The sequence below is a fragment of the Betta splendens genome, chromosome 16, assembly GCF_900634795.4.
Source record: "Betta splendens chromosome 16, fBetSpl5.4, whole genome shotgun sequence".
In the NCBI taxonomy this organism is placed as follows: Eukaryota; Metazoa; Chordata; class Actinopteri; order Anabantiformes; family Osphronemidae; genus Betta; species Betta splendens.
The window spans coordinates 18132191-18155748 of NC_040896.2; the positions used below are offsets into that span (position 1 = coordinate 18132191).

General features: G+C 42.3%; 2 protein-coding genes across 11 annotated transcripts in view; one reads left to right on the forward strand and one right to left on the reverse strand.

The window, feature by feature from the left end:
* The first annotated feature begins 5793 nt into the window (after positions 1-5793).
* ctnnb1 (catenin (cadherin-associated protein), beta 1) lies at positions 5794-18350 on the forward strand. 2 transcript variants are annotated; one of them, XM_029129151.3, is made up of 17 exons: positions 5794-5953; positions 11368-11418; positions 12163-12387; positions 12489-12742; positions 12825-13063; positions 13225-13426; positions 13511-13655; positions 13779-13882; positions 14011-14145; positions 14268-14471; positions 14944-15102; positions 15266-15385; positions 15669-15819; positions 15997-16118; positions 16235-16295; positions 17058-17308; positions 17563-18350. In XM_029129151.3, exons 2-16 carry the CDS (start codon positions 11406-11408, stop codon positions 17270-17272), a joined length of 2349 nt encoding a protein of 782 aa, XP_028984984.1. In that variant the 5' UTR covers positions 5794-5953; positions 11368-11405; the 3' UTR covers positions 17273-17308; positions 17563-18350. The 2 variants fall into 2 exon arrangements, with proteins under 2 accessions (XP_028984984.1, XP_055358824.1); XM_055502849.1 differs by lacking the exon at positions 5794-5953 and adding an exon at positions 11066-11173.
* Positions 18351-19235: 885 nt separating this feature from the next.
* ulk4 (unc-51 like kinase 4) overlaps positions 19236-23558 on the reverse strand; it is a 58293-nt gene continuing 53970 nt past the window's right edge. For all 9 annotated transcript variants that reach the window (XM_029128293.3, XM_029128290.3, XM_029128289.3 and 6 more), the window contains 2 exons: positions 22182-22270; positions 19236-19492 (listed from right to left, as the gene is read on the reverse strand). In XM_029128293.3, coding sequence (XP_028984126.1) covers positions 19423-19492; positions 22182-22270 — 159 coding nt within the window. In that variant the 3' untranslated portion in view covers positions 19236-19422. The remainder of the gene's footprint in view (positions 19493-22181; positions 22271-23558) is intronic.

Consider the following 23558-nt stretch of genomic DNA (forward strand, 5'->3'; position numbering starts at 1 on the left):
AGCAGTTGTTCGTGATAATCCAGCTGATAAATGCCTTTTAGAGGCTTTAAACCCTTCTGCTGCAGTATCTCTCCATGTGGAGTTTAATTTGAACATGGCATCATGAGACGTAATGAAATATCAGGGAGCAGTGTGATAGCTCAGTTCACCAGGCTCATATTCACAGCGGCTCCATCTCTCACGCTGTGCACAGGTTTTGTGTTTATTAACAAAACGGTGTATACGTTGCAGAATTCAACTCGGATTAGCGAAGCCGCAGCGAACAGCCTGTGGCCTTCCTTGCTTTGTTTCTGCGAGTGTTGCTGAGGAGGTGTGATGAATACAGTGGGAGAAATCACAGGATGAATTTACAGGTATACATCAGCTGCACAGCGGCACTGTAAACGCAGACGGCTGGCGTTGGGTTGCAGCTGTTTCTGCTCCTCACATCCTCAACACGCGCTGGAAGGAGCCGATACGAGTGCTACCTCTCAGGCTGTGTAGGACAGATGCGGGAAGGAGGACTTTTACCATGGCAACCACTAATGCAGCATGGATGCAGGGACTCAGCCAGTGCTAGCCGAGTAATAAAACAGGATTCATGGTTGGCAGGTGAAATGTCAGCCGGGCTGTTGTTTTAAAAGCAGTGCGTTTGATGCCCACTGTGGCCAGCACTAAATCTCAATTGGCTCTGCTGTATTATGTCAACACCGCAGCATCCTTTGTTTTGAATTTCATCCAGCACTCAACATGGCTTCCTGTATTCTATTAAAGCACCACTTCACTTTTTATGTCACCTCTCCCAATATTGCAGCGTCTCCTTCCCATTGTTTCCTATATCGGCTTATTCTGGCCAATCCTCATAATCCCACTGTAGTCTGAGTCAAATATCTGATTCCTGCAGTGTCCTCTCACCTTCTTCTAGGATTTCCGTATCCTCCTCCTCTTCTTCACACGCTGGATTACAACTGGGCAAGTTTGAAAAGTGGCACCTAACAGGTTAGCAAGGATTTTAATTTAATAAGCTTTATAGTCTATCATTTTTTAAAGCCGCCTCACCTCTTTATATTCAGTGGTGAATAAGGTGATGTTTACATGATGCAATGTTTGCACTTTGTGTTGCAAAATAAGAATCCAGGGCACCACGCTGAATAAAACAGCAGCTCCACAAAGGGAAGGTGTTGCTTGGTGCTTTGTTGTAAAAGTACTTCACCAATATTTCTGTAGATTATTGAGACCACAGGCTATTTCACACAGGGATCTACTTATTTTTCCTGCAGTATATTTTCACAGTCAATATAATAACTTGAGAAATACATACAGCAGCTGTTTGCCCGCTGTATTGAAAGAAATAATATGTTTAGCTTGCACTCCTATGTGAAAAGGCCATAAGTCGCAGCCCTCTAGACAAGAGCGTTAGTCCAAAACAAACATTCCTTCAATGTGGCCCTCTGTGCAACGCTTCACTGACCTGCCGCTACCTCTGCTGTGTGGTGTGTGCGCGTGTGTCACTGTGTGTGTGGGGTATTTGTTTTGTCTGCCCCTATCTATAGCTCTGCCCTGCCCCTTTCTTTCACAGCTAGAGAAAGGAACCACACCCCTCAGGCCTCGGCCTAGTGCACGAGTGTGTGGCGTTTTACTCTCTTGGGATTTCGGAATTTCTGCAGCCTCTGTTCCTCAACAATAGCTATGCGGCACACGGCACGTGCTCAAATTGCACACGGAAGATGATCTAGAAGATGAATGTACAAAATAAATTATGGGTAAAAAGGTGTAAAATATTTTCCATTAGAACTCAAGTCAGAGTGTCTTCATCAATACAGAAGATATGTGCATCCTCACTGGAGGGTTTTAAATGCACACATAAAATGTACCTGCATGTAAATTAAGGAAAGTGGCACACACACACATAATAAAGCAGGCATTCACACAGACTGTACACTGCGCTGAGCTGACTCAAACCAATGGGAACAGAGCTGGAATGTGACCTGTGCTTCTCTTGTGAATACAAACCCTCCGGGAGACTGAAACTTTCCTGTTTTTATGTCTTTGTGTTGTTTGTGTTATCCCGGCTTCTGTGCTATCGCGGAGTCGTCCTGTGTTTACTGAGAGCAGAGGGCACATACACAGACACATACGTGCAGCTTCCCAACAATCATGCGTTAAGCTGGATAAATGCACAGCTCAGAATAATTGTTGGTTCTGTCAAGGTGTGTGTTTATGTGTGCGCTGCGAGCAAGTACTAATATATGCAGTTCTCTGCAGTTTGCTTATGTATTCTGGAATTTTAATTTGTAATCTCTGTCTCAAATAGACATGGATTTAGAAAACCCTGTGAATATATTATAGTTATTAGACCATTTCCTTAAAGGAATGATGAATGCTGAGGGCTTTACTTGTACTCGCCGAACTTGCTTATAGTAAACTGTTACCAGACAAAATGTTAGTGTTGAAGACTTGGAAGCCAAACCTAACATTACACACAAACATACATCCTGCAACACATTTTCTTAATGTTCTGAATCATATCTTTTATGTTCCAAATACAAAAAAATGCTTTTAGATTAAAATTGCATCTTGTTGCGTACAACATCCAATGCCTTCACTGTCTGTACCAAAATCATATTTATCATTCACTTGCAGGTGTAAATAAAATAGTGAACTCCTCCCGCTGCCATGATGGAAAATGAAACGGCCTCTCCAGCTAGAAAAACAAGTGGTGTGTGGGCTTCGTGAAGTGGCGCAGCACTGGGTCACTGGAGAGCCAAAGTGAGTTTGGGCACAGAGCTGTCTGTGTTATTTCAGCACAGCCTGTTGGATGAAGGGCTATTTTGCAGCCATTATGGATTAATCTTTGGCAGGGTATCTCCAGGATCAGGAAAAAATTGGATGTTTAACCTCACGTGTCCAATAGCCGAGAGGTCTCCTGTGCTAAACCGGGATAAAGCGGCTTGAATGTGACCCACATTGGGTTGAACCACCACTTTAGATGAAAATGCTTTATTCTGTGTGCTGTTACAGTGTGTACATCCTTCGACAGGTGAGTGTCACCAGGTGCCAGAAGAAAGAAGAATGTGTACCAAAAGACCTTAACAAGACTATGGTAGGACTTCAGGGGTGAATGTAAAACTACTCTTCCTTAAAGAAATGCAAACAAGTGATATTTTCATTTGTACTCAACATTTTGGTATTTTCAAGTAAATCTGACACAAGTAGTAATTGACAGGTTTAGAGTCAACTTGCCTAGTGTAGTTTTCACATATGTGGAGATACAAGCAAGTCTTTATAAAGCTCACAAATGTGATATAAGTAATATTTCTTGCGTTGGACAAAAATTAAACAGTTTGGCGTTGCCTGTCAGACAAAATGACCAAGTTACACTGAAAGCAGAGACGGTTTGCTTGATGCAGAATGTGTGCACAGATTACAGCTCAGTGGGAACTTTGCAGAGAGTTAATCAGATTTTTAACCTTGTGTATCTAATCCAGACCCAGTAGTCACAGGCAAATATTATGCCACTGTGGCTCAGACTAAAACTTTATTGTTTCTAGAACTCTGGTTTGTAAATTGAGTGAGTCAATCCCCCGCTCTGTGTATTTAAAGAGGACATGTTTCATTATTTATTCCCTGTGTCGTTGCTGTAAGAAAAGGCATTGTGTAACCGATAAAACATAAAGTTTTTGATTAATAATAAACCTATGACAGACATAGCTGTAGTTTAAAAGGCCTCTAAACAGTTCAGGGACGATGTTGGCATTTTGATTTATGGGTTAACACAGTTCCATCAAAAACAACTTGACGGGTGCAATATTATATATATATATATATATAACACTAGAAAAGAGAAATGTGCCCATTAAGCTTGTCTGATGTATGTGTTAGGCTTGCAAGCAGAAACTTGTGTCTACTTTACATATTCAACATAATGCCCAGCACAATGAACAGCAAATATTTTACAATGGCTTTGGAGATTAGGTTAGGTATGTTTGGTTTCTGACACACTGTAGAGGGGTAACCAAAAAAATATGTTTTAATGAGCTGATGCTACCAAGAAATACAAGCATGAACGTTGCATTGTCAGTTAAGGTTGAATTATTTAGAGAGAGAATTTTGTACTATGTTTAAAATGTATTTATTGTGTCCCCTAAATATTACAGCACTGCAGCTTTAAAGGTTTTAAAAAATTATCTAAATGTCTGCAGCCAAGAATGTTATTACATCCAGTGTTTTCGAAGTCACACACAGTGAGATGATTTGTTACCTGTTTGATTACATCAGAAGGGGTCCGTGAAATCACATGACTACAATGAGGCACATGATTTCACAAATCATGGTTGTATATTACACTGACTGACAGCACCAATTCTCACTGTGGTTTGAAAGAGATTCAAAATAAAATTAGTCACTCTCAGTTACTGTAAATTTCCATGGTGCAATGTAATGACACAGGGTGGATTCACTCCAGTTGACGTGATCATGTGCTTTGTATGTCTTGATGTTATTCCTCTGTGTCATACAAAGGGTCTGCTAAACAAACTATTTTACTCATATCTTGGAAAAAAAGGTTCATTAAGCAGAGATTTGGAGATGACAAGAGATTAAATATCATTTTTCCTATGATGTATTTGGCTGCAGACTAAAGACATAGTGAAGGTGAAGGTAAAACACAGATTAAGGGATTGGACACTGGCAAGAAGACTGTTAATGCATATGATAATTTACTAGGTGGTCTATCCACTGGCTTACTTAGATTTGAGTCAAACAGAAAGACATTTGAAAATTAACAGCTACAACTTTGTGATCTCAGAATAAAAGGGAGATCACACCACTCATTCAAAGGGCCCGAGCTCTGCCCGTACATCACTAATAGTTTTAATGAATGAATCAGCTTTCCAGAAAAATCATTAATCTGAATCGGCTATATTTTAGATAAATAATCCTTTTTAGTAATGCACATATTGTTTGATCAATTAAAGCTTTAATATAATTAATAAGGCTTACATTCAAACTTCAGAGGGTAGGAAGAATATTCTTTTATTTCCTTTATATAAATATAAATTAGTGATGATCAATAATAATCCTAAATCAGAGACACTTGCTGCGTCACCAATCTATCATAAGGTCTCCAAACCTACTGTGATCTGAATTTACGCAGGTGTTAATCTGACTATATAACAGAACTAGGATTTGTAAATAAAAAGAACCAGCTCCTGACTTGGGTTTTGTTTGTTAAGGTGTTTACAGTGTTTTTCTTTTAACCCAGCTTTTACATCAGCTAAATATTTGACCACCAAATAAATGTAAGGTAGATCCAACAAACCTGTGATTTGTCACTTGGAACTGACTTTGTATGACACTTTTTAAACCTGTACAGTTACTTCCTTGCACTTCTGGGGCAGGAGTGCTACTGATAATAACAGAGCTATGGCTGCTATTAAGACCCTCATTGTGTATATGTGGAGGTGGCATTTGTTGAAGTTAATGAAATCATCTTCTTTCACAGTCCAAGAGGTTTAACTAGGGGAAAGGAATCGGATTTCCCTTTACTAGTCTGCCGGAACTTCATTCAATTGTGTATTCATGCTCGTGCTGTAAACAGAGATGTTTGGCTTGCTCTACTTTATTTAATAAACAAAACCTCACCACCAACACATGAAGTCGTTGTGCTACATTGTATATTCATGTATATGTGCATCTAAATTGCGAGAATTAAAGATTTATCTCTAGTTAGATTCTATTTAACTGAAGCTCTCGGCAGGATATGTGGTCGCTGGAGGGGTGCTTCGGTCTATATAAAGGCGCCGCCATCTTACATTTAGCAGTCTCTGCTGTTCCGGCAAAGTAAGCGTAGCTAACTGCGGAGGAGTGGACGAGGGCTCCCCGCTGACTCTCGTCCTCACATTTTCCCGACTTTTTCCATTTTGAAGACTTTCTATTCTCTCGGATCCGAGTGGACGGATTTGCCGTGACAAGGGTAGGCTCCCACGTTCAGACTGTCGACTTTGCTCAGTTTCTGCCTCTTTCCTCGTCCGGTTCTCCCTGCGTGCCAGCAGGAATGGAGATGGCTGTTGTGTGCGGGCCGAGCAGGGATGCTGCTGCTGCAGCTGCTAGCGAGATATTTGGGATATGCCAGCCGCAGCACACGGGGAACTTAACAAATTCACCTGCGGTGCTCGTTGACCGCACGGTAGGACGGGCGGGTAATGGCTAATATAGACGCTAACTTCTTTTAACGAAACAATGGCCGAGCGCCGTTTCTCGGCTTCCACGTTATTCGGACACCTACGTCGAGGCTTGGGAGTTGACGCCGTGTTTCACTAGTTCTCGCCATGTTTAGTTGCTAACTTGGTTAACATCGGCCCCCTGCTGTTAACGCCACACATTCCCTTGTTGTGACTAATACTGCTCTCGTTCAGTTTCGCCTTTGGTTTGACTTATTTCAGCAGCTGGATTTATCCCGAAATACGGCAAAGTTGACTTTGACGCTCGACACCAGCTGTTTTACACGAAGTTTGGGGAAACGTGCATTGACGTTAACCAACTCCTCACTAGTGAAGTTTGTTTCTTTAGCCTCAACAATTCGACGAAGGTTGAGCGTAAACTTTGTAAAACTCAAAAAACCGGGGGGCCGTGAACTTTAATTGACGCGGCGGCGGCAGAATCCGGCCGAACGTGTGATGGGGGTTAATAGTTAACGTGCGTTTCAGCTGAAAGGCCCGCGAGTGTGTTTTCCAGTCGTCCTTTTAAACAAAGGCCGACAAATTCCTCGCCGCCGCCGCGACTCCGGAGGAGGACGAGGAGGGGCCACGGCGTGAAATCCGAGTCAGTGCTGCTGGATCAGGAAAGTCAGGGGTTGCCAGCAGCTGTGGAGGAGAGGGGGGGGGGTCTACGCCACTGCTGTCTGCTTGGGCTTCTGCGGGAGCGTGCGTTCGCCCCTCGCGCTGCGTTCAATGCGGGGTGTTTTCTTGAGCTAATGCTCCTTTTTACACGAGCAGGTGTTTGTTTTGGCCGCGGCGGAGGCACCGGCGGGTCATTACGGGGCAAAGTTAGCGGCGCGGTGGCTTCGCCGGGAGCTGATGGGTTCTGTTGCGACCTGGTCGGTATTAATATTTTTCAAGTAACTGTTTTTTGTTTAAAAAAAAAAAATACTGACTGGTGATTAAACTGCGCCTGGTGAACGCGCATATCTCACCGAGTGATGACAGTTTTTCTTTATTTACTGAAGCTTTCACAGACTTATTTTACAACGCGCACCGTTGTAGGATCAGCTGTTTTTGTTCACATTTGCCGGTCCAGTATCTGGGTATTTTATGCCGTGTGAACTCAGTGAATGATCCCTCGTTAAATTAAAACGATGGGGTGGTGGTAAATTCTTCTGATACTCATTCTGCTTCCCGTCGTCACTCAGAAATACCCCATCAGATTACACAATGGAACAAAACCCCGAAAACCTGTCATCCTGTCAGCACAAATTTTCTTCTAACAGTGCATTATTTTTGTGAAGACGGAAGCGTGGGTGTATGTTACACGTGAGACCTGAAGTGGTTGGTTTTCTGGTAATCTACTTGCCAGAGTTTTTGTGAACCTTGTCACACGCAGATTAAATCGTGATACCATTCTGTCGTGTTCGCATTTAGACGGAAGTTTTAATTCAAATGTGCTGATCCTTATTTAGATTTTCAAGGAAACAAATCATAACTTTGCTTAGTTCTTAGTTTAACCAATTAACGTCTTCAGATTGTCTGTGCTTTTATGTATTGAAATTTTATTTTGCCTGTATCGTAGCTGGTTAAATCCTAGTGTCAGTTTTAAATGGAATGATTATTACTGTGCAGCGTAAGGTCATTCTCGTGGTGAAATTGCTTGGAATCTGCCAGACGTGCCCGCTTCTACATGGGCTTCCATCATCTTGCGTTGGAGACACAAACTAAACACTGCAGCGGCTGCAGGCGTTGAGCTCATTGTATTGTTGGCAGCCAGCAGTGAGTGCTGCTGACCCTGCACATTACATGGCCAACACTGAAGCCTGTGGCAGATCCTGCCTCTCTGCTGGTGCTGATAATACAGCTGGTTGGGTCATTTACTTGCTTTGCTCCAGAGGAACAGGGGTATACAAGAGGGTTCAGATGGCTGAAGCTATTCTTGAAGTCCTCTGCTCATTTGTTATGTATTTTTGTCTTTAGTTTAAGGATAGAAATGTACTGTGAACAATTAATTTAATGAAAATAATGCCAGAATGTGCTGGGAAGAAAGATACAAGTCTGCAGGCCAAAATAAATGCAATTTAGGATAAGTGTTTTATACACTGATTTGTACTGGCAACATGATGTTGGCTTCCTAACAGAATTTAACTAAACTCAATTTGTTACGGTCTGGTTCAAACTGCGTACAGAACAGTTCCCCCAGTCAGAAACTGAATTGGTCAGGCTGTTCTTGTTATCTTCCAGGACTAATGACAAACATTTGATTTTTCTTCTACTCCCTTTGCTGCTTGGTTTATAATTAGGTAGAACGGATATGTCCACAAGTCATCACTGTAACAGTGCTTGTTTCCATAGTGTAATGTGTTTGAAAGTGCTAAGCAATAGAAAGGAAGGTACTCCACATGGCTGGCTGCTGTTTATAGATAACTGGTTAATCTCTGACATCTTAGACAGTAGGTGTCACTGTAATACTGTAAGAACCTATTGGTAACATGTTTTTGGGGAAGTCAATATTAAAGTGTCTTAGTTTATGTTGCTTAATGCCTATGGGGTGATCTCAAAGTCCTCTACATAGCAAAGGAAAAGCCGCATCTGGGATGTCCTCAAAAGTGTTAGATTAGTTTACGGTCCGGTTTTTCTATGTAAAAGATACAATTTTATTTTTTTTACATTTGTACTGCTATATTTTTGCTTCATCCTGATGTTTTTTGTTGCCTATTGGGTCCAGCTGCAGTTGCGTCCTTCTGTTTGTTTGACATGGTGTAAAACCCGGCTCTTCTACCAGTTATGGCATTTGGTCTTTATTCTGTGTTTCGTGCATTGAAATATTAATAAACTCTGCCTTCCTATATAAACCATAGTTTGCCCTACGGTGTTTAGATTGTTGTTGTCAGATAATGTGTTTTCTAGCCATTCAGTTCTGGGCTGATGCACTAATCAGTAAGCGTGGCCTGTGGCTTTGCTTAATTTTCTTGGGCTTGTCAACTTCTATTGTGTTTGTGTGGAAAGAAGCTAAGACACCTGCTTAATGGATCTATCGAAGCATAACTACATGCAACATCGTCCACTGCTCTTGTTCATCTTGGCTGCTTGTGCTTCCTTTCATTCCACAGGCTAATTCTGACTGTTGTCTGTCATTAGTCATCTGGTTTCAGTTATATGGCTTTAACCGGACCAGGCACAAGTCTACATATTGAATTTCACATCTGGCTTCAAAGGAACCTCTAGTTCAGTTTTTTTTTCTGTGCCCACACAGCCAGCCTGATATTGTGGAACCTTTACTGTAATAAGTCGTTTGTGTGTTAACATTAAGAGTCTGACTTTGGGCAAGGCTGTCATTTGGGCGTCTCAATTGGAGGGCAGACCCTGTTTGTTAGACCTTAAAATGCATCTGCTGAGTTTCCATAGCCAGATGTAGAGAACCACAGTTTCCACTAGTGTGAATGATAAATTGTTCCACTGTGCATTTTGATTTTATGTTTGATTTTTATGGGGCTTTGTACAGGACATATGGGTCCCATTAGGAGGAGGCTGGGTTATGTGAGGGCAGGACTGTAGCTGGGGAGGATAGCGTGTGAACAGTGAATTTGAGTTGGTGCGTTTGTGGTTAGAAGCAGCAGTCTTGGAGCCTGACTCAATATTGTTTTAATGACGCAGCCGTGTGAGGTGGGTGTGAGTGGAGGGAATGGGTTCAGAGCAGTCATTTAGGCTCAATTTACACACTTCTGTAGCTAGAAGCAAAGTGTAATGTATCTTGTAGGCACTAAAATACTAAACAGTCTTTGACTTAAGTTCGTCTCTAACAGATTTTTTTTAATACAACTGCAAAACAACAGGCTCCACCAGTTTGTCAACTTCATGCACTCTGCAGTCAACAATTTAGTAGCTTTTTGCCAAGCAGGTTTATCAGAGGACAGAACAGCATTGTGCTTTTGTTTTGATATGTGCAAAGAAAGTCGGCCTTGTCAGTGAAGATTATCACCCCAGTCAGCAGACACTTGAGCTTGGCCCAGAATGAAATGTTTCAAACCAATAGATGTCAACTGATTTAAGTGAGGAAGGGTGCACTGAGATTCAGAACAGCCATGTTCTGAAATAGTTGTTTGCTAATGTTACTTTCTCGGGTTGACTGGAGGATTGGCTAACTAGGCTTAGTCATATTCTGCTACACACAACAAATGTGTAGAAAATTGTTTAGAATCATCCCAAGTATCAATCTCAGCCATTTTTTGTTCATACAGCTGTTGTACATGCTACTTAGTGCAGCGATAGATGAAAACCAATCCTCCTTTAATTGGCACGATTACAGACGTTATAAATGTGGTTTATATTGATTGATCTAATGCTACATAATTATGCTTAAGGTTATGTTTTTTTAATCTTCACATGAACTATGAACATCAGTCACCTGTATCTTCTGTAGGGCACAACTTCATAGCAAATATATCGCTCAGATATTCCACACCATAAATTTTTACCTTTTATTCCTCCAGCATGTCCTAACTGGTGGATCATAATTGAAAAGCATCTGATCTACATTTTCTCCTACCTTAGATGTACTTTTGAAAGAACTGGATTAATTCAAGAGCTGAGCTGGAACCTTAGCTGGGAATGTTGTTATTTTTTCTGCATTCCCCGGTTTCCTTTTTTGTTGTCATAATATTTTGTGTGTATTAAATTATATATTAAATATTATGCCTCCTAAAGTTTCCTCTTTTCTGGATTGATCCCCTCACACTTGAGCCCTTTGCTGCCATTGCTAGTGTTTATTTTCCTGCAGAGTGTGGTATCAGCTTCAAAGCCAGGGCAGGAATGCATATGCCCTCCTCTCCACCCAGTGCTCCGCTTCCTGTCCCTCCACACCTAAATAGTTGCTAGCTGCTACACTTAATGGTGGCTTTGTGTGCGAGAAGCTGCTGTTTGCACGCCTGGTTTGAACAGAAGTGACTTCAAGAAAAGGATAATGCAGGATAGAAAATGAGCACCTAAAAGTTAGTTTTTGAATTATCACTTAATGTAAAACATTTTGTATTGTTTTACCTCCTGCTTTGCTCCTTATCTTTCAAAATATAGTGTTTGCTTCTCTGGACAGGAGGGACGATAACTAGGATGATGGTGGGGAAATATGGAAGTTGAGATCAAAGTCGCTGGACTCATTTTCTTTTTCATTTCCCTCCTGTTTCAGATCAGGAAGCTGTGTTGGCTGTAGTCTGAGAAAGGAACATGGCTTCCCAGGGTAAGTTTTTAGTTTCCTCATACTTAAGCTGTTGTTGTCTTTTTCCTCATATTCCCTCATACAGTGTTACTTGTGTTACTATTTATCTACTTACCACTTTTTAAACCTTTTTAGATTTATCTATTAGGAATTATGATCTAATTGACCTCTCTAAATGTCCTTTAAAAATAAAGCGTTAATAACACAAAACGCTTATGTTTTGGTTTGAGTCTGGCCTCACCTGACCAAATAAAAAGCTCCTAGCACAGACAGAGATATTCTGACTGTACTTGTAACACCCTGCCTGCATTATGAGGAATGCTATGCTGTGTTCTCTGGTCTGGTAGTCTTACCTGAAAACCTAATGCTAACATAGCAGAGGAAATATATGATATCAAGGAGATTTTCTTTTATTACTGCAGATGTCAAAGAGCTGCTATTTAAAATGTAGGACTGGGAGAACGTGGGGTGTTGGTTATTTTAGGAGTTGGCGGCTTTGACAGGTGTTTTGATGAGGCAATTTTAACTTCGCACAATTATGAATTTTGATGTACAGTTGTAAGGTAGTGGACTCTCACTTTGCCTAGTAGCTGAGCCCCACCCTCAGGCAAACAGGGCAAGACTGCAGCATAAACTGTAAAAATGTATTTTTATGTGCTAATAAAATACTTTTTGTTCTGTCCTTTTTATCAACTATTGTAACTTGGTTGACAATTTGCTTACTTTAACATTTGAAGTTATAGCTGATTACCTCATTTGTTACAGCTGATCTGATGGAGCTGGACATGGCCATGGAGCCAGACCGTAAGGCAGCAGTCAGTCATTGGCAGCAGCAGTCCTATCTGGATTCAGGCATCCATTCAGGGGCCACCACAACCGCTCCCTCCCTCAGTGGGAAAGGCAACCCAGAGGAAGATGATGTTGACAACCAAGTCATGTATGAATGGGAACAGGGCTTTAACCAGAACTTCTCCCAGGAACAAGTGCAAGGTACGTCCTAATTCTTTCTAATAATCATTGCTCTTTGACACACGGCCCAACTGGCGGTGCAGGTTTTTTTTTTTTATAAATCATGGTTCTTTCTCTTCTAGACATCGATGGTCAGTATGCCATGACACGTGCCCAGCGTGTGCGGGCAGCAATGTTCCCAGAGACTCTTGAGGATGGTATGCAGATCCCCTCTACACAGTATGATGCCGCTAACCCCACAAATGTCCAGAGGTTGGCGGAGCCTTCTCAAATGCTTAAACACGCCGTGGTCAACCTGATCAATTATCAAGATGATGCTGAGCTGGCGACCAGAGCCATTCCAGAACTCACCAAACTACTCAATGATGAGGACCAGGTAACTGATGGCGGAAACTGTGGCACATAATTCAAAAGTCTGTTTTCACTAGATCATTAACATTTGTGCTTGGTTTCTCCAGGTTGTGGTAAACAAAGCAGCGGTGATGGTCCACCAGCTTTCAAAGAAAGAAGCTTCCCGCCACGCCATCATGCGCTCCCCTCAAATGGTGTCCGCCATCGTCAGGACCATGCAGAACACAAATGATGTAGAGACGGCTCGCTGCACTGCTGGAACCCTGCATAACTTGTCCCATCACAGAGAGGGTCTGCTGGCCATCTTCAAGTCTGGAGGAATACCAGCTCTTGTTAAAATGCTTGGGTATGTGAAAGGGGTCTGAAAAGATGTTCTCTATCTTATTGTTAAATGGGTACTTTTCTTTTTCTCAGCAAAGGAAAAAGTGAGAGAATTGAGAATTGTAACATTTGTGGGTTCCCTCACCCTGGTGATCCGTAATTAACATGCCTTTGTCTGTTCTGTAGATCACCAGTGGACTCTGTTCTGTTTTATGCTATCACCACCCTACACAACCTCCTCCTGCACCAAGAAGGTGCCAAGATGGCTGTTCGCTTAGCTGGTGGCCTACAGAAGATGGTGGCTCTGCTCAACAAGACCAATGTCAAATTTCTGGCCATCACCACAGACTGTCTGCAGATATTGGCCTATGGAAACCAGGAGAGCAAGGTGAGGCGTACTAGACTATTTGATATAGGTAACTGTACTTCACATCAAACATCGGAATATTGATGTCTTTTCTGTTTGTTGTAGTTGATAATCCTGGCAAGTGGTGGCCCCCAGGCGCTGGTCAACATTATGAGAACTTACACCTATGAGAAGCTGCTGTGGACAACAAGCAGAGTTCTCAAAGTACTATCCGTGTGCTCCAGTAACAAGCCTGCTATTGTAGAAGCTGGTAGGTTCTTAAAAAAAAAAGTTTGTAGTATAACCATAAATCATTTTACGTCTCCTGATTTACATTTGAATATGTATTAGACAAATCATACATTATATTATTTAACTATGTTGTCCGGTACAGGAGGCATGCAGGCTCTTGGACTCCACCTGACAGACCCCAGCCAGAGACTGGTTCAGAACTGTCTCTGGACTCTCAGGAACTTATCGGATGCTGCCACCAAACAGGTGATAAGAACCATCCCTTGTGCCAAAAGTGTTTTAGCGTGTCTCCCCACAGTCACCAATCATGTTCTATTAACAGACAATGCTCAGCATCCTCATTGATGCTAGTGTGTTCATTTTGTATTCCTCAGGAGGGAATGGAAGGTCTTCTGGGAACTCTGGTCCAGCTACTTGGCAGTGATGACATTAATGTGGTGACCTGTGCTGCTGGCATTCTTTCTAACCTGACCTGTAACAACTACAAGAACAAAATGATGGTCTGCCAAGTGAGTACTCACTAAAATGGTTGAGTTACGCTAAAGGCTCAGAGCATTGTTCTTTTTTTAAAATTTTTATTTCAGTATAAAACTGATTCTAAAAGTGTGCCGTTTTCAACCTGACACTATAGGTTGGAGGTATTGAGGCACTGGTTCGCACAGTTCTTCGGGCTGGTGACAGAGAGGACATCACAGAGCCAGCCATTTGTGCCCTACGTCACCTCACATCTCGACACCAGGACGCTGAGATGGCACAGAATGCTGTCAGGTTGCACTACGGTCTCCCTGTGGTTGTCAAATTACTGCATCCACCATCACACTGGCCTCTTATTAAGGTGCGCGCATTCAAAGACTCAGCAGCAGCAGCTAGCCATATAAACAAATCTGCACACTCAGTAACCTATGTGACTGTTCGTTCAGCAGTTTCTGGTGCAAATTAGTTTATACTTGACTTGAAAAAAATGGGCCTAACCTGTTTTAAAAAGCACATTGGTGTCTGATTACCAACACGTTGACGCTAATCTCATTGAGTTTAGGGCTAAATCTGATCATTGAGAACTGCTTCTTATATATACGCCAAATTTTGTTAGTGGCATGTCTTCAACTAAGAGATTTATTCATGTAACTTAGATCAGGAACGAATATTCTGCCTAAACACAACCCCAACTCAAGTCTGCCAGAGGGAATGGGTTTTTCAAACAAAAATGACAAACCAGGATGAAATGTTGTGAATTTAAATCTGTGTTAAATCTTTTGTCTGATTTCATAACTATCAAAATGTGACACTTAATGGTTTTCTTCCTTCAGGCTACAGTTGGGCTGATCCGTAATCTGGCTTTGTGCCCTGCAAACCATGCTCCACTAAGAGAGCAGGGAGCCATCCCCCGGTTGGTCCAGCTGCTGGTCAGAGCACATCAAGACACACAAAGGCGTACCAGCATGGGAGGCACACAACAGCAGTTTGTGGTAAGAACGCACACGTTCACTTACAAACACCAGAACGGTGACCCAGCACTGATTGTGATTTCATAACTGATACTATAACTATAGTCCAGTTCCAACGGTTTATTTGAATAAACCCATAAGGTTCCCCACAGTTTTGACATTGCATTATTAATGCTGTTTTTAGGAGGGAGTTCGTATGGAGGAGATTGTGGAGGGATGCACAGGAGCGCTTCACATTCTGGCCAGAGATGTTCACAACAGAATAGTCATCAGAGGACTGAACACAATTCCACTGTTTGTACAGGTAAAATTCTTCAGCATTGTTTTGCATTAAAACTGCTGAACCTTGAGCTGTATAATTTCTTCTGTTGAGAGATGGCTTCTAGAGATTCTTTATTCTTCACGTCTTAAAGGGACTAGATCTGTCATGTTGAGGTAGTTGGAAGTAAATGTGGTTTTTCAAGGAAGGATCATTTTGTTGCACTACCTTGGTTTGTCCTCACTTTTGACGAGCTTTTACTGGTTCTATCTTAATGATGTTGTGTAACTGAACACTTGTTCTAAATTATCCTATTTGTTGTGTGCAGCTGTTGTATTCGCCCATTGAGAACATCCAGCGTGTAGCAGCAGGTGTGCTGTGTGAACTGGCCCAGGACAAGGAGGCTGCTGAGGCCATAGAGGCTGAGGGAGCCACTGCCCCTCTCACAGAGCTTCTGCACAGCCGCAATGAAGGAGTTGGTGTGTACATGAATAAATTTTCTTACATTTACATAATGTTTGATCATTATCTACATTTGTTTCTACAAATGTAAGTTTATTGGTGTCAGCAATGAAACAAGTGCTTTGTAACAGATCATGGCTATAGACTTGTCTGTTCTGAGCCATTTAACCAAAAAACCCTCTCTCTCCCCTCAGCAACATATGCTGCAGCAGTTTTGTTCCGTATGTCAGAGGATAAACCCCAAGACTACAAGAAACGCCTCTCTGTAGAGCTCACAAGCTCACTGTTCAGGACAGAACCAATGACCTGGAATGAGGTATGATGCACATCATTGGTTTTCCTATTTGTAAATTTCTGTAAACTAGATGTTGAAGTTGCTTTATTGCATAGATGTCTATGGTCCATGCTAATTTCTCTTCCATTACCCTGCAGACTGGAGATCTAGGTCTGGACATCGGCGCTCAGGGAGAGCCTCTGGGCTACAGACAGGATGGTAAGTCAACTAGCCCTGACTGGCAGCCTCCCAAGAGAAACACAGAAGGGGACAAAGATTCAGTCAGGAATTTCAGAGCAGTTGAGCTGAGATCTTGCCACTTGTGTCCTGCTGTCTTCCTTAAGCCCATTATTTCCCTCATGTGGTTAGCACGCCACTAAATATTGTCAGTGTCCAAGTACTGAGCCCCAACGGTCTATTGATGATTTAGCTGATACTGCTGATAGCATTCACTGGTAAAGGTCATAATATGCAAGGGTAATTATACTTTGTTTGAGGGTTGAGATTGGTTTATTCACAGATGGCAAATGGATGGCTCTGCTATTCTTATTTGTTACAGTTGACCATCTAAATATTAGCGCTGTGGCAGGATCTCGCCACTCTAATAGGCTGCGGGGCACATTGGCTGTTGATTTTAATCTGCAGTGCTCTCCGTTCCTCAAATTGGCTCAAAGCTATCCAAAAGAAAAGGAGTTGAAGTTGTTGGACGTATGAGACTTGCCACAAGAGGAATTAATTTCTGATGGTGGAACCAAATTAAATGGGGAGTTAAATTTAGCTGAACCTCTTGTGGCTCAGTTCAAAGACCCCAACAGCTGTAATTGTGACACAGTAGTGTTGGGAATGGAGAGTGCCGTGTTGCTGTGTAGTGTTGCGTTTGAATGATCATACTACTGTGTGGCAGCTTGGTTTGTTAACATGCTTCTAACAAGTGCTCTGCTTCCCCTGCCTCTCCTCCATCCACACCTCCATCTATCCCAGACCCAAGCTACCGTTCGTTCCACTCAGGGGGTTATGGAGGGGACACAATGGGCATGGAGCCCATGATGGACCATGATCTGGGTGGAGGCCACCACCCTGGCCAGGACTACCCCCCAGTAGAGGGGCTGCCTGACCTGGCACATGCCCAGGAACTGATAGAGGGTCTGCCACCAGGTGATTCAAACCAACTGGCCTGGTTCGATACTGACCTGTAAATACCAAGACCAACAATACACTACACTTTCTACTAGGTAAGAGCTTCACATTCCCTGTGCAATTAAAATAAATGATAGCCATTTCTTAAGCAAGATGTACAAAGAAGAAGCCCAGTAGGGACGTTCTCTGAATAAATTAAACATGTGGGGGGAGATGAGTAGACTTACTCACGAAGGCTGCTGCATGGTCTGACCGCACTTAATTGCAAAGCTGCGTGGTGTTTGATCTGTGTGTGGTCCTCACAGCACCTGGGTTGCCTGCTTCCTCAACTCTTTTTGTTCATTTGCAGCTGTATCATGTGATCTGGATGAACCTGCATCGTGATTCGCCCATATGGAGGAGGCGGGGTTTCAGAAAGTGCCTGAAGATGACTCAACAGCAAGCAGTTTCCTGTCTATGGAAATTCCATTGGGACAAATAGATAATAAGTGCGGTTCTGGTCTTTAAGCCCAACAAGGGGCTGACTTCAAATCCTGACGTGACACAGATTTGGTCTCAGTTGAGTTTTATTTTTTTTCCCAAAAACCTTATGTATTTTTAATTTTGATTGTTTTACTTTTTAAATTCTGTTTTCCTCAAGTCTGTAATGGTACAAACTAGCTTGCCTTTTTTTTCACTCTGAATTATTATACCCTTTATTTTGCAGTCCCTTGTATTTTAAGTCTTGTAGCATAGATTTTTTTCTTTTAAATTTTTTTTATTTTGATTTTTTTGTGGTAATGCTCCATCAAAGTAAAATCTGATACATTTTAAATGGTGTCCAAACACTAAAGTTAAACGGTTGAATTGTATTCTGATCAAGTGTAACATTGTGTAGCTTTTGTATAAAAAGACATTAATTGGAAATCATGGTCCAAATATCAAGTTATTTTCTTGCTTTAAAGATGGACACTAATGTGTCTCTGCTGTTCCAAAGGAGGTGTGGCTAACCTAAGCGGAGTGGTGTGGCAGTGGAAGAATGGGGTGGTGGAGAGCTCATATTGGTCTGCTGTTACAAAGAGGGGGGGGGTTATTGAGGAGCTGGTTGCTGTAGCCTGCTGTGTTCTGAAACAATAAAATGGACTGTCATTTCAACAAGGGGCTCTGTCTTATTTCACGAATAAAAGCTGTACAGTGAGACTAGATTTTTGTAGTTAAGACTTGTATAAGTAATAACAATTGACATTTGTGCAAATAAATTCCAAAGAGCACCACAACTGATTTGATCCTCAGACCAAGTACACTTGATTGGTGCCTTGAAGGCCAGGGATGCTTATTACAGTGAGCAGGTATTTCATACTGTATGTGCTTACAAAGGACCTGTCAGCATTTATGCAAATCATCTAATCTGATTGGTTTTAAACATCAAATGGGAGCTGTGTGGTGAGGCCAGAATGCCCACAGACCGATAATGAAATTGCAATTAGTCGGATCTGGTGAACCTTAGACGAGCGAACTGACTGGCATTCACTGCTACTGCTCAGTGAGGTTATTCGCACTTGATCGTGACATTTCGACCTGGCGTAATGTAATGAGAACCTGTCAAATGACCATGTGTGGCGTGTTCAGGACTGAAACATGACATACCAGTTTCAGCTATTTGTGTGGGGAAATCTGTTTAAAAAAATATCTGCAGATTCTGAAAAATATATATTGTACACGACTGCATTTAGCGTGATGCTGTGTGGTTAAACCCAGAGGCCAGAGCTGTGACAGTCTAAATTGACTCATGCTTTAATCCTCTGTAGGCTGATGGACACTGGATGGATGTTTTGATTGAGCTGTCAAATGATCTCGGTGACACAGCAATATTTATTACTGTCATTGATCCAATTTGCAAATTTGATGGGAGTCATGGAGATGATACCACACGGTCAGATTCAGTCATGTGTCAAAGTGTTTAGCGGCCTGTCCGGGCAGCAGAACGTTTTATTCATTAGAACCGTCAACACCCACATTTAACATAATTACATTCAGCCCAGGCTCTATTAACAAACTTTATTAAGAAGCATGTTAAGAATATTTTAGGCAAAACGTTTAAATAATCTCTAGCTTTAGAGCAATCAATAAGGAGTTACCTACACATCAATCTATCTATCACTATCAATCAAAATAGGTTCTGGCTGTAAAAAAGGTTTGGACCATGTTTATTTGAAGGGTGCACTAAAAATCATAAATGCTTGGATCCAGAGTTCTCCTGGAGAATTTCAGCAGCTAGTGAGACCACATCATCATGGCATCTGAAAAAGCAGAAACGTGTAGTTAATGTGCAATGGTAATTTACAAATCTCACTGTAACCTCAAGTAGTTTCATACCAGTAGAATGTAAAGGCAAAACCAAACATAATTTCAGTCTGCCCATCGTTAATTGTTTCTATGTACATAAATCTATAAATACTATTATGGTAAATAAATAATAAATATATAAGTACCAACAACCCCCCCCATCTCCCTCTTCTTACCCACTTCCACTCTTCCCAGGTGTCTTTGGGGGCACCCTGACAGCCAGGCCAGCAGACGCTCACCAACCCCCCATAGTTAATTAAACCCTACCTAATTAAGCTAATTAACACAATCCCCAGAGGCCCCAGAAATCCTTGAAAGTTGGTGGATTTGGAAAACACAAATTGGATCCATAAAACTTTTAGGGCAAACTTTAGCGTTTGGTTACTCATTAGATGTCCTCTCTATCATTTTTTTAAATTGGCACCTAGAAGCTGCATAGAGGACAGAGGAAATGAAATAATTGGTTTCAGATTACAGTGGCTGTTTACACTAACACTGCTTACACTAACACTGGGGAGGTCCCTGTGTGTTTTGAGCCAAAAAGCAGAGAACTCAGAGCTTTTCAATATAATTCTTTATGTGGATGGATTTTTCATAGTAAAACAGTTGACTGGTTCATTCAACAAGATTTAGGTTTTATTTCTTTCCAAACCAAACACATCTGGATCAACCCCGTTGGTCCAGGGTTTGCTTTTATGCATCTGGGCCAATTAATGAGAGTGGTGATGCAGACTTGCTCACCTCTAGGCTGCTGTTAGGGAGGAGACTGACTGCTGGTTGGACAGATTCATATGCCGTACGCTAGTGTTGGTGATTTGGTAAAAGCTATGATACACTGTGGCTGCCTCTGCTGTCAGAGCAGATATTCTTCATGGAATCAAGTTTGACTGAACACAGCCATAAAGGAAGGATTGGGTTTTGGGCCTCAAGGCTTTTCTCCAAGATGCAGGACTACGCCCCTCCCCTCCCCTCCCCTCCCTGCCCTCCCTCTACACTTGGTTGGGCCTGAGATTTTGAAAAGGCATTCCTCAGGTTGCCATGGTAAAGACTGAATGACATCATTTGGTTTAGGTCCTCAGCCCAAACCTCCCCTCTATTTCCAACCCTACCGCCATCTCGTCTCTCTGCCCCAACTCCTCTCATCCTCTCAATTAAAACCTGTCCTCACCCCCTTCCTCCCCCTTTCCATCCCTCCTCTCTCTCCTCATAACTCCTCTCATCTTTCACTCCTTCTCCTAAAACCTATGCACCCCTCCTCCCACTGCTAAACCAGTGGGAGTGTGCCAGTCTCAGCCACTTCAAAGTCTAGGGCTGATCTCTGCTTTCATCTGCCAGAGAGGGAGTAGAGAGAGGGGAGATGAGAGGAGAGGAAAAGTGGGAGAGGGGAAGCACAAGACGGAGAGAAAGAAACTGGTTGAAAAGAAAGAATGTGAGAAGAAAAAGAACAAAATTGAGAGAGAGGAAGAAAGAGGCAGAAACATGTATAGAAAGTGAATAAAAAGAGTAAAGGGGTGACCAGTGAGGAATGAGGGGGACGAAGCAGAGGCCTCTATAGCAGGACAACAAAACACTTTATTATTGATCTGACAGCGTGTGTGTTTGTGTGTGACTGATTTTGTACATTACATAAAAGGACGCTATTCCTGTGTACTCATTGTACGCGCCGTGTGTTTGTGTTTGTGTGGCAGTTTGCTGGTCCCATACATCAAAAGATCAAAGGCAGCCTGGTCACTACGGTGACAAAACCCTGGGCTCAAAGAGGGAACACAGTAATAGAAGGTAGCCAGATGCTAAGACACAGGTGCATGCACACACACAAACGCACTACAAACAACCACTGCCACTAAGTTGGTGCGCATAGTTGTATCATTAACCCCAGAAAGTCTGACCTATCAGACATAAGGACCAGAACTCCTTTACTGGGTGCAGAGAGGACATCTTAGTTTAAAAGAAGAAACTAAAATCTTCATGTTTAACATGCACTTTGCACAGAAATGTTCACTTTAAATGTGTGTGAAACACAAATTAAAAACTATAAAAATGTTGGCACACCTCGTTCTTCCTGACACTGACCACACTCACGTTAAGAGACTCACAAACCACGTCTTGTTATTTATAAATGTAGCTACTCTATCAAAGTGCTTGGGAGGCTTTTAAGATGACACTCAGACCGTCAGAACCTTGCAGCCTTTCAATTACCCACTAGTAAAGATCAGGTTTGACATCTATAATGCCCAGACATGTTCAGACATGCATAAAAATAATAGGATAAGAGAAATAGCTGGAGGAGACGTATCTAAATCCATTTATTACTGGTATCGTTTGAGTAGGGATTTTACCGGCGACGCACACCCACAAGATGCAGTGATGCAAAGATAGCACGCACGCACGCACGCACGCACGCACGCACGCACGCACGCACGCACGCACGCACGCACGCACGCACGCACGCACGCACACACGCACACACACACACACACACACACACACACACACACACACACACACACACACAGCTTGTGAGGGGCTGGACACTGGAGCAGTGGTTGAAAGGCCAGTTAAAGACCAAGGTTACAGCCATAGAAGATTGATCTAATTGACATTTTCACGACTTATCCGCAATAAAATAGCAGAAACACACACCTGTTGGACGTGGTTATATCCTGAAGTAGACTCACTAGCATCTCCCCTTCAGGACACTCGAACCCATCAGACTGGCCTGTGGTCTGCACCTGATGGAAGCAGGAGGAACAGGGTGAGTGAGGAAAACAGAAAGAACTGTCTCATCAGTTCTGGCAGTGGTCTGCTCCCAACAGAGGTGGTGTTATCAGTTGGTTTTAGTGAACAAATACTGAGCAAAGTGACCACGACTTGAAAGCAGCTCATGAGGGCTGTGCTGCAACTTGTAGTCTGGCAGTGAAATATAAACTAAACTAGGAAATGACCTGATGATGACCTCCATTTTTAAATTAAGCAGCCTGTGAAAATCCAAACCGAGCTTTGACCAGCAGGTGTGTTTAAACTACTTGGAATACACCAGGAAACAAGATGCAGTCTTCTTCTTGTTTAATAGAAATAGTTTATACAGTTTCCAAAGCAAATGCTTGCTGAGACAAAGCCAGTGAGTCAATGTTAGCTGAGCTATTATTAGTCACCACAGCATGACTTCACTTTACAGCTGTAAACACTTAACCAATACATAAAATATACTGTCTGTTTGGTTTTAACTAATACTAACAATGCAAACACAAAATACTAATTTGTTTCATCGTCTTCTCTTTGCACTAAAGAGGAGGAAGCTCAGCAATTATTTCACTAGTGATAAACTAAGGTTGAGACATTTATACATAAGAAGACAGTTTTCACATTCTTTGTTATCTTCAAAGATCCACTGGTGTGTGTTTTTATCACAATCATTTTGCACGTTACCAACTGCTGAGTGACATCACACTCATTTGTCAAGTAAAGCAATCAAAGAGCCAATGTGCCCAAGATCCAGATGAATCCCCCTCTGTAGATTAGACAGCTGGCTAAAGACCATTTTGCTTTCTGTCTTTAGTGAAATTCCCTCCCGCAGGATTTGTTTCTTCTCTTTTTCATCCCTGTTTTCAGTCTTGTACTGACACGTCTCACATCACAGTGTCTGCGCTCTCCACACGCACCTGGAACACCTGGACCACAGACAGCTGTGTGTGTGTGTGTGTGTGTGTGTGTGTGTGTGTGTGTGTGTGTGTGTGTGTGTGTGTGTGTGTGTGTGTGTGTGTTTAGGATGATCCTTAGGAAGCGGTTAAGGAAGGGGCAGTTACGACATTTAAACAACAGACAACTGTCTGATTTACTAATGACAGCGTAACCTGTGGACCAGGAGCGTGTGTTGGTGAATGTGCGTGTGTGTCTGAATGTTTGGTGAATGTAGTCTCTCTGATCTCTGGTGACATCATCACCTCTGTCTCTGTGGCGACACAGCATGGTTGTTGCTAGGAAACGGGGTTAGGAGGAGACAAAGATGCTCCCTTCCCT